The sequence below is a fragment of the Pongo abelii genome, chromosome 2 (assembly GCF_028885655.2).
Source record: "Pongo abelii isolate AG06213 chromosome 2, NHGRI_mPonAbe1-v2.0_pri, whole genome shotgun sequence".
In the NCBI taxonomy this organism is placed as follows: domain Eukaryota; kingdom Metazoa; phylum Chordata; class Mammalia; order Primates; family Hominidae; genus Pongo; species Pongo abelii.
In genome coordinates this window covers 147246317-147262501 of record NC_085928.1, presented here as the reverse complement: position 1 = coordinate 147262501, position 16185 = coordinate 147246317, and the positions used below count along the sequence as shown (strand labels likewise).

General features: G+C 47.2%; 1 protein-coding gene and 1 long non-coding RNA gene across 5 annotated transcripts; both read right to left on the bottom strand.

The window, feature by feature from the left end:
- Positions 1-1134: 1134 nt before the first annotated feature.
- LOC129058654 (uncharacterized) lies at positions 1135-8701 on the bottom strand. Of its 4 annotated transcripts, none has more exons than XR_008523922.2 (6): positions 7891-8701; positions 5407-5493; positions 4671-4934; positions 4280-4353; positions 3594-3716; positions 1135-2564 (listed from the first exon to the last, which is right to left on the bottom strand). It is a non-coding gene; the product is annotated as an uncharacterized LOC129058654 (long non-coding RNA). The 4 variants fall into 4 exon arrangements; XR_008523924.2 differs by having other exon boundaries at positions 5407-5489; XR_008523921.2 differs by lacking the exon at positions 4280-4353.
- Positions 8702-13726: 5025 nt separating this feature from the next.
- Positions 13727-15746, bottom strand: SOX14 (SRY-box transcription factor 14). Its single transcript, XM_002814084.5, has one exon. The coding sequence runs from the start codon at positions 15274-15276 to the stop codon at positions 14554-14556; it is 723 nt and encodes a 240-aa protein (XP_002814130.1). The 5' UTR covers positions 15277-15746; the 3' UTR covers positions 13727-14553.
- Positions 15747-16185: the final 439 nt, after the last annotated feature.

Sequence of the window (16185 nt, the reverse complement as noted above, 5' to 3'; positions counted from 1 at the left end):
ATTTTCAAGAGATGAACAGAGTAGACCCTAAGCCGATATTCTCATTCACCATAAAAATATATGGGGAAAAGGAATCCTGAATTCAAAAGAAGATTTTTTAAAGGGGTGAAAAAAGAGAAAACACTCAAAATTATATCTAACATTAATCGTGTGGCATGGTACTTAAGTACTTTACACCATTTTGTCCTTTAATCCTCAAAATAATCCTGTGAGGCCTTCAGGGCTGTAATTACCTAGGAAGACTATTTCAATTTCCATTTTGCAGATGAGGTAAGTGAGACACAGAGAGGTTAAGCAACTTGCTAATGTTGGCATAGCTAGCAAGGAGTAGTTCTAGGATTTAGGCCCAGAGGGTCTAACTTTTAATACCCAAGTGATTAGCCAAAATGCTAATCCGAAGCCTCAAAAGAATGAGAAAGACAAAACAAATCCAAAGCAGAAAAGTCCCAATGAATTACTTATCATGCCAAAGTAAGACTGATGAAGGACATCAAGACTCTGGAGAAATGTATGTTGACTTGAGGAAAGAATGATAGAGATGCAAGAGATGCAGGTCTAGAAGTGTGATAGGGTGATAGCAAGAATCTCAAACTGGGAGGGAAAAAAGATCTGAGTTTCAGGTCCTGTTTGTATTGGCTTTGTGACTATAGGCAAGCCACTTAACTTCCCAAAGCTCCAGCCTCCTCTGTAAAATAATACCTGAGACCACGTAGTTGTGAGGACCGCTGTGAGACTGAGTTGACTGAATGGAAAAGCAGTGTTAGCTAGGTGGTGTTACACGCAGTCATTAAAGCTGTGGAATACACCCAGGAGGTTTAGAACACCTGGTAATAAACAAATAAACAAAATGAGCACAAGTCTGCAACAAAATGCTTGATTTGTTGGGTGCTTTTGCTTTTATGGGGGCTAAACTCTTCCACTGGCTGGCTTGCTTTTCTCTTTCTTTCCTTCTTTCTTTCTTTCTTTCTTTCCTTCCTTCTTTCTTTCCTTCTTTCTTCCTTTCTTTCTTTCTTTCTTTCTTTCTTTCTTTCTTTCTTTCTTTCTTTCTTTCTTTCTTTCTTTCTTTCTTTCTTTCTTTCCTTCCTTCCTTCCTTCCTTCCTTCTTTCTTTCCTTCCTTCTTTCTTTCCTTCTTCTTTCTTTCCTTCCTTCCTTCCTTCCTTCCTTCCTTCCTTCCTTCCTTCCTTCTTTCTTTCTTTCTTTTTACTTTTACTGAAGGCTCCTTTGGAATCTGTGCTGCGAGTAACAAATCCGAGACAATGTGATGTTGGAAACAACCATAGACTTTGAAAGGCCACAGATCAAGAATTCAGTTCTCTGAGGCCAAGACATGCTCCAAGATAAAACAAATATCCAGGGGAAGGCAGGCAGTTTGGGCAGTATGCAGCACCTGGACCCCGCCTGACTGAGGAGACTACATTCCTTGACACTAGTGACTTACCCACAATTGGACTGCTTATGGTTAGTGGCCTTTCCCTTCCCTTCCTGCTTTCTCCTGCCCAGACGACCTTCTTAAAGGATAGGCAGGCCCTGGCTCTCAAAACCCATTCAGGTCCTTCTTCCCTTAGAGCTCCTTCCATGGAAATGTGTTAGGTTTTATGCAATATAATTAACAGACTGAAGACAGTCTGGGTAACCAAGATAAGGTTTAGCACCACCAAGAAAGTGTTTAAACTTTATGAGAGAACCTGGTGAATCTTCACGCCCTCTACCTCCAAGAGATAGTGCTAATTGCCTGATAGTTTTTTTTTTTTCTTTGCCTCTGAGAAAGATGACAGAAGGAAAGAGTACTGGGCCAATACCTAAAAGACTTAGGTTCTAGGCCAGGCTTTCCAGTTGTCAGGCTGTGTGACCTTGGAAAAATGGCTTTACTCCTCTGATCTTCTCTCGTTTTCCTCAAGTGGTAAACTGAGCACTTTAAATTGGTGTTTTCCAAAGTAATTTGAGAAATTATCTCTGTTACAGGGGAATAAATTTAATTTTGATTAGTATTACAAAAAATATATTACAACAAACTTATGATTTATATGCATTATTGCTTGGGATAAGGCTAAAGTGAAAAAGCGAGTCAACTTAAAGAAAAGTCTGAAAGTAAATAATATTATAGATGGATGTGACTAAAACTGTGACGATGGAATTTGAAAGAAGATCATAAGGGACCTTCAGTCCATTATCAAAGGGCAGAGTCCAGGACGAGCACTTAGCCATCGCTTCTGTTTTCCTACTTGGCACCCCCCCAGTTTGTCCTCCCGTCCTTCGTCAGGCCTTTCTGTCAGTGTTTGTGAGAAACCTGCCCAACACACCCATCCAATGCTCTGCAGTCCTTTGGTATAAAATTTTAATTGGCACAAGTGATCATGTCATCAATTGCAATTCACAAGTAAAAGTTTTAGTAAGACCAATAACATTTCAAATCGTCTTTTAATTTTTATAAAATTATCAAATCTTGCTCACAGGTCTCTGGCCCTTAGTTCTCCAAGAACTCACTCTTCTGGCTCCACAATTCATTTTTTCATGTTACTTGTTAGGGATCATCTGTATTCCAACTGAGGGTGGAATTCTAAATCTAGAAGAATGAGTAAACGAGCATGTTTCAGAGAAGCTCTATAAAAGTTGAGCCCAAAACAACTGAGAGGCTTTGGAAAGTCCCAATATTGCCTTAAACATAAATATTGTAATCAGTAACTTTTTATTTATGGCAAGCTTTGAACCTTCCAGAAAGATGCATCGAATGCAAACTATTATTAGCAGGGAAATGCAAAAGCCACTTGGTATTGCACAGTTGACACCCAACAGCTCAATGCAGGCTGAGCAAGCAAGAAACATTTTTCCTATCTCAAGGCAAAGACATAGAGATTGGGCAGATTTGAAGAATCTAGTTTAGAAATTCAAGGGGGATGATCAGGGTAACAGATTTACTAAACCCAATTAAGGGCAGGAGAACAAGACATAGGACTTTCAGGAATATTTTTTCTTTCCTTCCCAACATAGTTACTTTCAATTGCTAAGCTGTGTGGTAAAGAAGGCTGCTCTGGAATGAGCATCATGAAATGGGACTGGAAGGGGCTGGGGGCTCATCTGGTAGGCTTTGCAGGAAATCCGTGTCTGTAAATGTGCCTCTCATATGTGATGATTTGGGATCATCCTGGTGGTGTCCTGGTCCCTGGCTGTGCCTGCAAGACTTAGAAGCAGCCAGTGAGACTTGGGATGATAAAGCTGAAGAAGTGTGGGCCCAACTAGTCGGAGTTCAGTGACAGGAGATGTTGATCAGTTTTGATTCTGAATATTCTAGGTCAAAGTGAGACAGGGAAGGTGTTTCAGCTCCTCCCTCTTACCCGCCTTCCTTGGACTCTTCCTCAGCTGTGAATGCCATGGGTTCTTTGTTCCTTCCTTTACCCACCTCCAGTAAGCCTTTGATTTTAAAGACAGTAGTGGGAAGACAGAGAGCTTGGATATAGCAGCTCCATGTGAGGTCTGTGAGCTCTTGGGTAAGTCACTTAATGTCTCTGAGCCTCACTTTCCTCATATGTGAAATTGGCATAATAGCAGTACCTACGTAATTATGCTTTGGGGAGAATTTAACAAGATAAAATACCTAAGGCACAAACTTCTTTGCACAGAATGCTCAATTAACAACCATCTAATAAACCATGTGGCTCCCTCTTACTGCAATCAGAGTACATCTTTCCAGAGAATATGGAGACAAATCTTCAGAGTCCTGGAAAGAGATACAATAAATTAAAGCATATTCCTAAAACACATTTTAATGAAAGAAAAAGCAATCTCATTTAATTCATTAGTTGAGATGATACTTAAACACTGTTAACAATGTTGGATTTTCTTTTAGTCACTGATTGCAGAGAAATCAAAATCTTACTCATTCGCATCCAGTGGACTATTTTACACCAATCCAGGCATAGTCGATGCCACGGGAAGTAAAATACAAGTTTCCTGCTTCTTTTTCTGCATCCAAGCCAGGACTTCATTAAATGAATTGTCTGAGGCTTGGTGCTCAGCCTTTAGCTTTTGTGCCAGGCAATATCTCTACCAGGTTCCAGCAGACTTCCAGAACTGGCCTGATGGCACTCCAGGTTTTTTTCTTTAAGTATCATAGATTTCTCCTAGTAAGACAGTCAGAGCTTTTGATGCTGCCCTTTCTTATCAAGGGAAAGAATATATGAATGAAGTTGACACCATCAGTAGGGGACTAAAGGCCAGTTATTAAAACTTTCATGATTAATTGGCAGTGGCATGCTGATCCCTTCATCATCACTTTCCTACCTTGCTTCATTGACAGAGGTGTGGAATCTTAGCATAGAGGGTCTGAATTCTTCTGGGGAGTAGGAAATTATTTGCTGTTCAGGAAAGTAAGGAATTTGAAACATGAGGGGCTGGCAAATGCATTAACTAATTAATCAATTAAGGCCTTAACTAATTAAGGCCTTTTCAACTGGTTTCCCCCTTACTAACTAAAGGAATACATTTTGACTTTTAGTTGAAACTCAGAGGATGACCAAAAGACAGAAATTAATGAATATCCTTTTTGGCCTCAATCCAAAGAACTATTTTTCTTTCTGAGTTTATCCTACTCTTGAGCCCTCCCCAGTGAAGAAGAATGAAATCGTAATGGCAATTTTCTTTCTGGCAACAGTTCATCACAAATGAAATTTACCTGTTTTCTTCCAGGTTGTCTCATAAAAGAATGAGGGCTGTTTCTCTCAATGGTTTGATGATTTCAGATGTCCATCCAGAGCATAAGGAAGATAACCTAATTTCTGTTTCCATAAAAAATACTGGAGGACAAGAAGACAATGTTCCTGTGGAATGTCCTCTAAAAGCTGATATGGGCGGGAGGTCAAGAGGATGTCCCCCAAAAGGCAGAAGCTCTTGATTTGCCAAGAAAGCTCGAGAAGAGACCATCTGCAGAAGGATGGGGCTGTTGCAGAGAGACACTAATCATGAGACAAGGATTCATATTTTCTATGAAATTTCTCCTTCTAAAATAAAAAATCCAAACCCACCTTCATTATCACTTATTTCCCCTATTTATTATAAAATGTTTTCGGGCTATGTTGCAGCATCTTCAATTATCTGCAAAGGAGCTAAGTTTGTTTGATTTAGACAGCAAATTGACCTCCCATCTGATTTCAATCCTTTCTACCAAATAGGTTGGCCATGAATGCTGCTGTAGTTGTGTGACACACTTTGAATTTCACCAAGCATGTGGTAACAAGACTGGTCTGAGCCCCAGGTGTCAGTTGAATCTGCCACAGCAGCAGAGAGGGAGTCATCTGTATTTATACCAAGTTTGTGTTCACATTAGCTCAGAGTATAACCGATTTATACAAATACGTAAATGTCTCATTGTAAACCCAAAGTATATTCAGACAGAGAAAAGTTCAGCTCACCTTTTCTACAGATGACCTTCAGGCCTTCAGTTCTTTTCTTCTCAATTTAGTTCTCAATGATAACTCAGAGCAAATGAAGCCTTCTAACTACGTATAATTATGACAAACATTGAAGAGCCCAGGAGGTAAAAGACAATGGTAAGAAACAATTCTAAAATGTCTTAAAGCTGCCCTCTCATTAAGCTGATTTATATCATAATCACTTGCTACAAATAAGTCTATAGAGTTTGAGTCAAAACATCTATGAGACATTTTAACTTCTGCCCAAATTGTTAATCATTTTGCCTCATACTCAGTTTGGTTGATTAAAAGTTAGGTGAGTAAGAAAATGGATTACCACTGTGAGAGAAAGTGAGACGAGGAAGAAGCAGGCATGACAAAGAATTGTACTGATAATTTATGAAAACCTAGAAAGAAAATTTCTGATTCATCAATAGTATTTACAGGTAAAAAAAAAAAAAAAAAAAAAGGAAAACTAAACAAGAGGAGGAGAAAGGGATAAGACAGAAAAAAAAAAAGGTGGAAGGAAATGGTCTTCAGTCTGGAGAAGATTCATCCTGTGGGAATGCATTGCTGTCTTAAACAATGTACTGTTTTTCTTACTTACGAAAACCAGCATCAGATGCTGGTTGTTGGCCTTGTCCTTGCTTAGATCTATAGGTCTCCAGTCATTCATTTGCATGTCATTGAAAGAGGAGATGACACTATGTTACCCCTTTATTTGGGAGAATATGGAAGAAATATCTGTCATACTGGTCATCAATTTTTATTTCAGGAAAAGTAAAACCTATTCTTATGTAATCTCCAGCATTTGGAAGCTCCTCAAATGACTGCACCTCTCATTTCTTTCTTAATATATGCAAATTTTACTATACATTTTTTTGGACTTGGAAACTTTAAACACAAAAGATTTGATGTTGCTCATACCTTGAGCAAGCAGGAAATCCTTAGGGAAATGTGAACTAGTTCATACTTATTAAAACAGCTATTTTAATAAAACAATGAATTATTGACCCAACATCTGACTCATCTTTTACTACATTTTTTAAGTTACAGGAAGGTTTATAACTAATAAATTTCTTTGTATTGCATGCATATCTTATGAAAAAATAATTGCATATCCTCTGCATATATTCTTAATCACTGGCATGTTGTATGTACTCAGACTGCAGCAGTAATGAGATGTGAATATGGGTAAAATTTTGTTCTAAAATCATAAATCATAATGCTGAATTATTAGGGGGTAATTATTTAACAACAACAACAAAAGCTTCTCTCTTTACTTATCTTTACCTACTTCATCTCAATCTCACACTATTTTTTAAAAGAAAACTTCATTGCATATTCTAGCAAAGCGTATTGGTAGGGGAAGGTTTAACAGAGCCAGAGAGAATGTGCAAGGAGTGGGAAAGTGAATTGATGGATGGATGGTTAAATGAATATAAATGAACTGACACCTTTACAGGAAAATAACATTTCTTTTCTTTTTTTATTCTATAGATCAGTGGGTTTTGTATCTGTAATTCTTTCATATCAGCAAAGAGGAAATAAACTCTCATGTAAATCATTTTCCCCCCATCTGTAGCATATTAAAACCATGCCTTTTTTTTCTTTTAAGCAGACTCTTTTTTCCCTATTTGCTTATCAGTTCATCCACCATTACATTTTAAATGAAATTGCAAGACCCTTGTCCCTCCCCCAAATTTCAGCCTGATGTAGGAAAGTGGAAAGCAGACTTTTCTTGCTTTAGAATAGTGACCTAGATTCAATTACAGATAGACCCAGAAGAGAGAAGTGACACCTCACAATTTTCTTAGAGGTCCTGAAAAAATTAGAAATCTCAAAACAATACTTAATGGAAAATAATCTGTTTATTTCTCCCCATTTTCCATCTTATTTCTTCTCTGCCTTAATTGCATTGCTTTGGTCCATTTAATTGTTCCTGGTATAACATCACAATAGGTTTCCCACGGGATATTTCTGAGTAATAAAAACGGGCATTTCAAGGAAATTTCTGAGTTTGGCTTTTGAGGGTGGGTGTCTACACACAGAGTATGTGTAATTCTGCAAACTGAACCCAGATAGATGGAAAAAAATCTCTTAAAAGGCACATTTTCCCTTGCATCCTTTAAAAAAGCAAAAAAATTATATTAATAAAGTACACTTATTATAATCGCATTGCAGACAAAGCATTGAAGGGGGAAAGCGGGTGTATATATTTTACTGTTTTCCCAATTACTGTAGAAAAATGTGGTCAAAAGAAATAGAAAGAGGGAAGAACCCTGTGATTCCGCTTATTGACTTTTATCACTAAATTAAGCATATAAATGACCTGAGCGGGTGGCTTGGTATATTAAATTAAAAAAAGAAGAACAATGATTCTGTCTTCTTTTTCCCTCCCTCTCTGATCTCAGCCTGAAAGGAGTCTCCGAGAGATAAGAAAGATGGGATTCGGTCCCCGCTACTGGGGTGGGTCCTGCTTACCGCGAGCGGGGAGGCGGTTGCCTTCCGTGCAGGATTTCCGTTGAGGGCTCACAATAAGCGGTCTCAAGCGGGGGGCACATTCCCCGCCACTTCCGCGGTCCCTCAAACAAACAAAGAAGCCAAAGTCGGCTGTCCCAAGACCAATGTAAGCGCTTAGGAAGCTTTGAGGCGCTTGAGGGAGAGGCAGGCTGCTGTGGGCAGGTGTGAACACCTCAGCCCTCGCGGCGGGTTTGGAGCCGCCCAGCGTAGGAAGAGGGGAGAAGTGGGCTCGCGTCTATGCGGGTATTCGAAATGAAAAAGAGCTGCAAACGGCACAAAAGTCCGGGGGCTAGGCGCAGGAAAACAGAGCAAGGGAGCTGTCTTAGTTCTCCAACACTGCCTATGGATGGGTGTTCCCCGGAAGATTATTCTAGACCCTATGAAAGAAGTCTCCACTGGGCGCTGGCCACGGCATTGGGGATGTGGGTGCGCGCCTGCTCTGCGAGAAGGGTCCCCCAGGCCGCGCGGGGGAACGCAGGAGACACCTGTCCCCGGGGGAGCCAGCGGAGGATTGTTTCATTTCAAAGTGAAAATCTGCAGGCTTTGGGAAACGATATTCAAAAAAGTATATAATCTTCCATATGCCGCTCAATGGAGGATCCTCATAATTTACAGCGGCAGATAAGGCTAGAGGGTGTAATAAAAAATCTGAAGCCCTCCCCTCCCCCCTCGCCGCCTCCCCGGAATTGCACCTTGGGCAGCGGAGCAGAATCCGGAATGTGAACTTCTCCCGACATATGTTTCCCGCAGATAAGTAAACAATCTGGACGTGAAATGGAAATGGTAATTAATGCAGTAATGCTGTTACACCTCGAGTGTGCAAATCCCATTGACTCGCCGCGCCACGGGGGGTGCCGGGCGTAAGGGGACCGGTGGCGTGCGCCCAGGCTGCCCACTCCCTCCCTCCTCTCTCCCTCCTCCCTAGGTCCTCGGGCGGGGCGTCCAGAAATCCCGCAGGGATGTGGCCGGGCTGCGGGAAGCAAGGAGCTGCTTAAGCGGCGTTCGGGGCTCCCGGCTCTCGGCCCTTGGAGGACTGGACGGGTGCTCCGCGTTTGCCTCGACAGCCGCACCTCTCACCCACCTCCCTCGGTTATCACCGCCGAGCTAGCGCTAGCAGGGCCTCCTCGGGGCTCAGAGGTGCAGCCCGGCCCTGAAGCACCTAGGAGAGCCTGAGCTCCGGCGGCAGAGGCCTGGAGGCAGACGGAACCCCCAAACTTAGTGCGGCGGGTCGCCCTGAGTGCGGCGGTCAGGTCTTTCTCTCCTCTCTGTTCCGGGGCCAAGTGCTGCCGGGTTGTCTGGCAGAGTTTTTCTGAAGTTTCTTTCCATCCTCGCACCGAAAGCGCTGATCTTGTGTGAATTGCTTTTCTTACGGACCTGAGTGGAAAAGTTTTGAAAAGGCCACTGCCCGCCAGAGTAGAGCAACTTCTCTACTTTGTAGCAAAGAGGAAACTTGAGGCCTCCTTTCAAGCCTCTGTCCGGCCTGAGCACCCGTTTCCTTCCTCAACCCAGACCCAGTGCTTGGGCTTTTGGGGGATCGGGGAGGATGCCTAGCGCAGGGATTAGAGCGAAAAGGATGTAGAATCAGGGGTGGCAGCCAAGGGACGTCCCCGACCTGCAGCCCTTCCCGCTTCCGAAGAGAACACCTTGCTCACCCGACCCCAGAGGCTGGGCAGGAGCCTGCGATGACGGCTTTGCGGGACCCAGGGCCAGGGGCTGGGCTAGGAAGTGAGTAACGAGGCCCCCTCTTTCCTGACTTCAGGCTCCTTCCTAGTGCGAGAGCCGGCAACGCCCAAGCCCCGGAACCTGGGCACACACAGAGCCGGGATTCCATGGGGCCGACCGCGAGTCTCTGGTTTTAAGTAGACGCCCCAGGATTTCTAGCGCCCCCATCCGCCATCAATTTCATTATTTTCTTAATTACTCTGCCGTGGCCCAGCTCCTGCGCTTCTGGTTCCAGGCCAATGCCCATCTCTGCAGAGTCAGGAAAGAAACCAGCCCAAGTAGCTCTCCCACTGCTAGGTCCACTAGAGCCTAGGAGGCAGGGCAGGGCAGGGCAGGACAGAGGCCAGGAGAGCACGCACCTCGGTGGACGCCGGAAGCACGGGTCCCGGCTCTCCTGCATCCAAATCTAACGGGCCCCTTCTGTCCCTGTGCCTATTCCTCTCACACTCACACACAATCCACTCAGCAAATAGGTGAGAATTCTTTACACAAATCTTGTGAATTAGATGATATTCAAATTCAAATGGTTTGAAATTCGCTGTCCACTTGAACAATGGTAACAAGGCCTGAGCTGGGGAGGAGACGAAGGAAACAAGAGTGCTGGTACCACAGCTCGCCAAGTTTTCCGGGCCCTGGCAGTCTCGGATCTCTCCAGAGAAGCTGACCGGGCGGGACACACTTCCCTAAATGGTGAGCTGTAATGAAAGTACCTTGACCCTACTCAGACGGAAACATCATCCCGCTTTGGTTCACCGGAGATTCCTACAGGTTAGCTCGCTCCAGTTTCAAAATGCAAATGTTAAGGGGGTCTCAGATGTCAGTCACTCACACCTCAGTGTAATTTACTCAAAGTAGCTGGTCTTTTCCGTCTTTAAAGTCAGCGGGCCTAAGGAAATTAATATTTAAATAGAAAAACTCGGAAACTGGAAGGGAATCAAAGATTTTTGGAGTCGGATCCAAAACCGAGAAGTGCATAAAAGGCTGACGGAGTTCTCGGAACGAGGGAGGCCAGAGGCGGAAAGGGGCCAAGAATTCCGCGTCTCTCAGAAGATGTAGCCAGTGTACCCCTGAGCCAGATGGCAGCCAAGGTTTAAGAAAGCAAACCTAGGTAAAACCCAAACAACTCTGCTCCTGCCGCGCCGGCGCCGATGGCTGCCACCCCAGCAGCATGCTGTTCAGGTCTCTGCTGTCCTAGGGAACACCCAGCAGAGGAGCGACGGCGCTGAACGCGGCATGTATTTGGGTCACTTCTGGCGGGGAGAGGGGTCCCGGGGAAGCAATGGGAGCCTCAGGCGAGAGGTCCGGGCCCTCCCTGCCAACCCCGCTCGAAGGAGGCCCGGGTTGCTAAGCGAGAGAAGTCTGGGGCTCCCTGGCTGCCGGACGCGTGCCTAAGGCAGAGGGATCTGCAGAACCTCCTCCCGCAGGGCCACGGGCGCCCCGCGCAGCGCCGGAGTTCGGGTTCTCCGGATGCCAGGAGTCTGTCCAGGGCAACTCTTGGCTGCTCTTTGCTGCGCGACGCGCGCTCGGGAGAAGCGGCTCTTCTCCACTCCCGGCGGGCGGGGCGCTCCTCTCCCTACAGGTTTGCTTTAATGATTTTCTTGAAAGAAAGAGACAGTTGTGAGCAAACAGGTTTGACAGGGACTGCTGCCCCCCCACACCCCCCAGGGGATTTCTTTTTGTCTGCGCCTGACTTCAAAGTCAGTAATCGGCCCCTGTCAGCGGCGTGACGAGAAGGATTTTAGCTGTTTGTTAGGGCGAGTCGCGGCCGCGCACCTCGGCGGACGCTCCGCGGCCCTCCGGGCGACGGAGGCAAAGCTGAGGCAGGCCCTTGCGGGGATAGGGGGTGGGGGGAGAGGTTGGGACCAGGTCTAAGGAGGGCAGATGGCTAGGGAAGGCCAGTCTGAGAAGGAAGGTAGCGAAGTGTGATGGCCAAAAACAGCCTGAGCCGTCTTTGACTTCAGGTCCCAGGACCCGAACTGGGCCCCCGGCTCTTTGCAGGCTGGAAAGAGGTCTCAGCCACCTCTGAGTGAGGCCGCAGCCCCCTGAGAGCCTCTCTGCTACAGCGCACCCTAGTTTCCTAGTTCCCCATCTGAGCCTAACACCAAGCGCAACCCGGGACCCTGGTTTCGGTTTTCCAGCTTCAGCCACCGTCCGAGGCCTTTGCCCCTCGCACTTTGCCCTCGCACTCGCCACATGCCCCTTTCCAGCCTAACCCTTCAGGTTTGCTTCAGGTGGGGTTGTGGGCGCCAGGTTCTTTCTCCAGCTGGGGGGCTCTGTGTGCCCAGGGCGCTCCCGCGCTGGGATCTGCGCGGAGATACCCAGACCCCTGTAAGCTTCATCTTAGGAGATATTAAGGGACACTGAGCTATGGGGGCTATCAGAGCGGCTGACAGGACTGTCAGTTGGGGTTATATCAGACAGGAAAACCGTGGCTTCTCCGTCCCAGGCCTCCTGGGCTTCCTAGGGGGCGGGAGGAGGGGCCTTCCCTAAGCGCCCAAGGCCCCCAGACCGGATGGCCACCAGAGGCAAGTCACTTCCTAATTGTCTCGATTTGTAAGAGGGTTTTGTAATGCTAAGTAAGCGTGGCGCAGCCAGCCCGGCCTCCCCCTACACCTCCCTCAGCCCGCCTTTGTTTACCTTCGCCTGATCGCTCATTTATTTATCTATCTATTATTTATAGGCGTCCTCTCCTATTCAGCGCCCGTGTATGTTAATTGTGTTATACCATTTAATTCTAACATCGGTCTCAAAAGAGCTCTTAATGAGAAAAGCATATACAACATGGATCACTTTGCTATTCAGCTTAGCCAGATGGACAACTGCTAACTTTTTTTTTTTTTTTTTTAAATAATGAAAATTCCCCTTTGACAAAGGGGATCGGATGAATAGCCTCCAAATAACACCTCAAACACTTCTAATTGTTTTGAGGACAATATGCTAATCCGCGGGTTTCTGCTTTGGTGTCTGTTGACAACGTTTCCCGTGCACTTCGAGCCACCGACTCCTTTGGAAACAGCGGAGGCAAGGGCACAAATCTCTCAACAGCAGCAGAAAGCCGACAAACCTCTAGGCTGCCCTACCTCCCACCCCGCAGCATATCAAAGCCAGTGGGGAAAGCAAGCAAATTAAGGAAAACCACGCGTGAGCGCGGCTTTGGGGGTGAGACTCCAAGACCGAGGGTGGAAAACACCCTTCGATTTTGAGAACAAATTCCAAAGAGTTTTGCTGGATAACATCGGAGGGTCCTTTCTCCTCAGGAAAGACAATAATCTTCAAGAAAACATTCACCCGGAGGGGAAAGAAAAGGACCCTTTTCCTTGTTTAACATCATGGGCTGTGCTGTTATTTGATTTTTTACGATTTTTAAAACTCCTTGCCTGAGCCATGACAATGTCGCCTTCCTTTTCCCTTTGCTCCTGCAGGGTCTCAGTAAAAAGTGTTCGACAGTCTGGGGCGGGGACCTGTGGCGCATTTTTCTGCATTTCTTAGAGTTTTTTTTTTTTTTTTTTTTAACTTAGGAACCAGTATTAAGCCCCAAATCCCCAGAAGAGTGGGCAGCAACGTTTCCAAACACCTAAAAAGGCAGAATACCTGACTCCCCCAGTCTTCTCCCATGCTTTGAACTTAAACATCCACTGCAGGACGCGGTGTTCAGCGCGCAACTGGTTCCCAGGAGACTCGGTGCTTCTCCCTACTCCTTCAGCGTTTGGTTTTTTAAAAAGTAAACTCACTCAGATCTCAGCGGTCTGGGTCGGCCTTTGACTTAGTTCATTCACTCCTTGAAGTGGCCTGACCCTTTTGGGAAGAATGGAAGGAGAGAGTGAAGTCCCAGGGAACGATACCTTTGTCTAGCCTCTAAAGGCAAAAAGCAATCTCCAGGGCTCATTCAGGAAGGATCCGAAACTCTAGGCCCTTCTACACCCAACCCGCAGACCACCAAGCTGGGCCAACGGGGGGCAGCCACCAGCCATCACTGCTTAAAGTCGCTCTATGCACTTTCAGCCTCCCCGCACCCGACTTTCCAGTCCCTCCAACCTGGCTCCTGACTTCAGATTTTAGGCACATCAAAGGTTACTTTTTTACAATGACAGATTGTCTTTATTCAAAACGTCTTTGTTCAACAAATGAACAGTGTAACGAGGTAAAATCCTTCTAGGTACATTTCCAAGACATCGTCAAAACATTTATGACCATTTAGGTTGTTTTTGTTCTTTTAATTTTTTGTTCACCTTCTACTTCCTGACTTCATAACCCGACATTCTGTCTAAAAGTAAACTTAGGTCTCTAGAAGCACTGCTTTACACAAAGTAAATAACCATGTAGGTCCTTTTTGTTTTCCCTTTAAAGAAGCAAACACTATCATAGCATGGTTTTAAATAGAAATGTTTCCCTTTCTGTAATTTAAAACTTTGAAGCCTTTCCCTCCCATACATGAAGAGCAAATGGGTCCTAGTTGTGTCTGATGGCAAAACACAGAGACACAGCTAACTCTTTTCTTCAGGGGACAAAAGGAAAAAATATATGCATATTCTAGATATAATATCAGAATCTGGGAGTTCAGAGTCCAAAGCCTATCCGAGGAGAGTGAAGGGGATATAAATAAAGCAAAACTGTCTACTCTTTTGTCCAAAGGGGGTACAGTCGGAGATTTGTTTTGGGAGAGTCGGGATAGGGGCAGCTGTGTAGCTGTCATAACGTTTGCAAGTTTCCGGCACCTGTCTGCGCCTTGGGTCTAGGAGGACGCCCCTCCCTTCCCCCTGGAAGAGAGAGGAAAAGTCTGGGTGGTGTAAGGGACAGCGGCAGGGCTGACCCCGGAGGCGTCTGCAGGCCGGGGCTAGGCTCAGAGGACAGGGTGCAGACCCGGCTTTCAGACCACGCCTCAGGTCCGGGCCGGGCTGGGGGTTACATGGCCGTAGCGTGGGCTGACGAATATGGGTCTATGCCAGTCTTGGTCATGCCTGGGAAGAGGATGTAGGCGACGGGGGGCTGCAGGGTGGAGGCAGACCAGGTGGTACAGTTACAGGGCACCACGTAGCCAGGGTTGGTGGGGGACGGGTGCGTGTGCGTGTGCTGGCTGGGGCAGCTGAGGCTGCCGAAGGCGCCGTTCTGGTAGCCCAGGGTGGACGCGTAGGGCAGAGCGCCGGTGGCCAAGGTGTGGGGCACTTCGCCCATCTTCTGGATGGCGCTCGAGCTAAACTGCGCGGGGTCCAGCAGGGAGTAGGGCGCCGAGGCCGGCGGCAAGAAGGCCCGGGCTTTCTCGGGCGCGCTCAGGAGGCCGTCGGAGGCCCCCACGGGCAGGCCGGCCGCCTTGAGCGGGTCCGTGTCGCCCAGGTAGGGCAGAGGGAAGACATACCTGTCCTTCTTGAGCAGGTTCTTGGGCTTGCGCCGAGGTCGGTACTTGTAGTCAGGGTGCTCCTTCATGTGCTGGGCGCGTAGCCGCTTGGCTTCATCGATGTATGGCCGCTTCTCTGCCTCGGACAGAAGCTTCCATTCGGCGCCTAGGCGTTTGCTGATCTCCGAGTTGTGCATCTTGGGGTTTTCCTGGGCCATCTTGCGCCGCTGGCCCCGGGACCATACCATGAAGGCGTTCATGGGCCGCTTGATGTGGTCTGAAGGTTTGGACATGGTCCCGGCGGCTAGGTGGGTGGGGGTAGGGAGTGCAAGGGTTCTGCAGACGAGCCTGGGCGCGGTTGGCCGTCTGTCTGTCCGTCCTGAGCCGGGGTTCTGCGCTCCCCTCGCCTTGGCGCCGCTGAGGGGAAGCCAGAGAGAAGCGCTGACCCCACAAAGTTCAGCTGATCATGCCAGTCCCAGCGCCCAGGCAGCCCCGGGGAAACAAGTGGGGGCAGAAAGGGCGGGGGAGGAGAGGGCAATCGGCCGGGGGGCTTCAGGCACCAGTGGCTGGGGCCCAAGTATCGGAGTCTCCGGGATTAAGTGGCCAGGTAATTTTTTAGCCAGGGCAAGAAGCTCCTCCTTCTCCCCCTCTCCACCTTTGCCTTCTCTAGTTCCCTTCTCTCCTCTTGCGTCTCCAGTCGTGGCTCCCCCCTCCCGTGGCTTTCGCGGAGCTGCCGCGCCTAGCGCTGCACCTGGCTGAGAATGCGGGGAGGCTGGTGAACGAGAGCCAAAAGCGGCGAAGTTCAAAGGCGAGGTGGGCCGGGACTGCACGCACTCTGACATAAGCGCGGGGCGGCGACTCCCCAACCTGGGCGCCAATCAGCAGCAGAGAAGCCGAGCGGGCGCACCTGCCAACACGCCGGTGCAAGAAACAGGGAGCGCGACTGGTGGGGGCGGGGAGAGGTGTGAGGGACACAGGCAATGAGAGGGCTAGAGCAGAGCGGCTAGCTCTAGACTGCGGACTTGGGTTCCACATTGTCTCCGGCACTGTTAACAAATAAAACTCTTCCGCGTCTCCTGTTTCCTTTCCCGATGGTAAAAGAGAATTAGGGCTTGGAATACAAAGGCCAGGGAAGGGACAGCAAAGGGAGCGAGGGGAGAGCTTGTGTTGATAAATAGGACAGCTTTGCCACGAAATGCAAG

Bases quoted from the DNA above. Each gene is read 5' to 3' on its own strand.
- SOX14 (XM_002814084.5), bottom strand. From the start codon at position 15,276: ATGTCCAAACCTTCAGACCACATCAAGCGGCCCATGAACGCCTTCATG.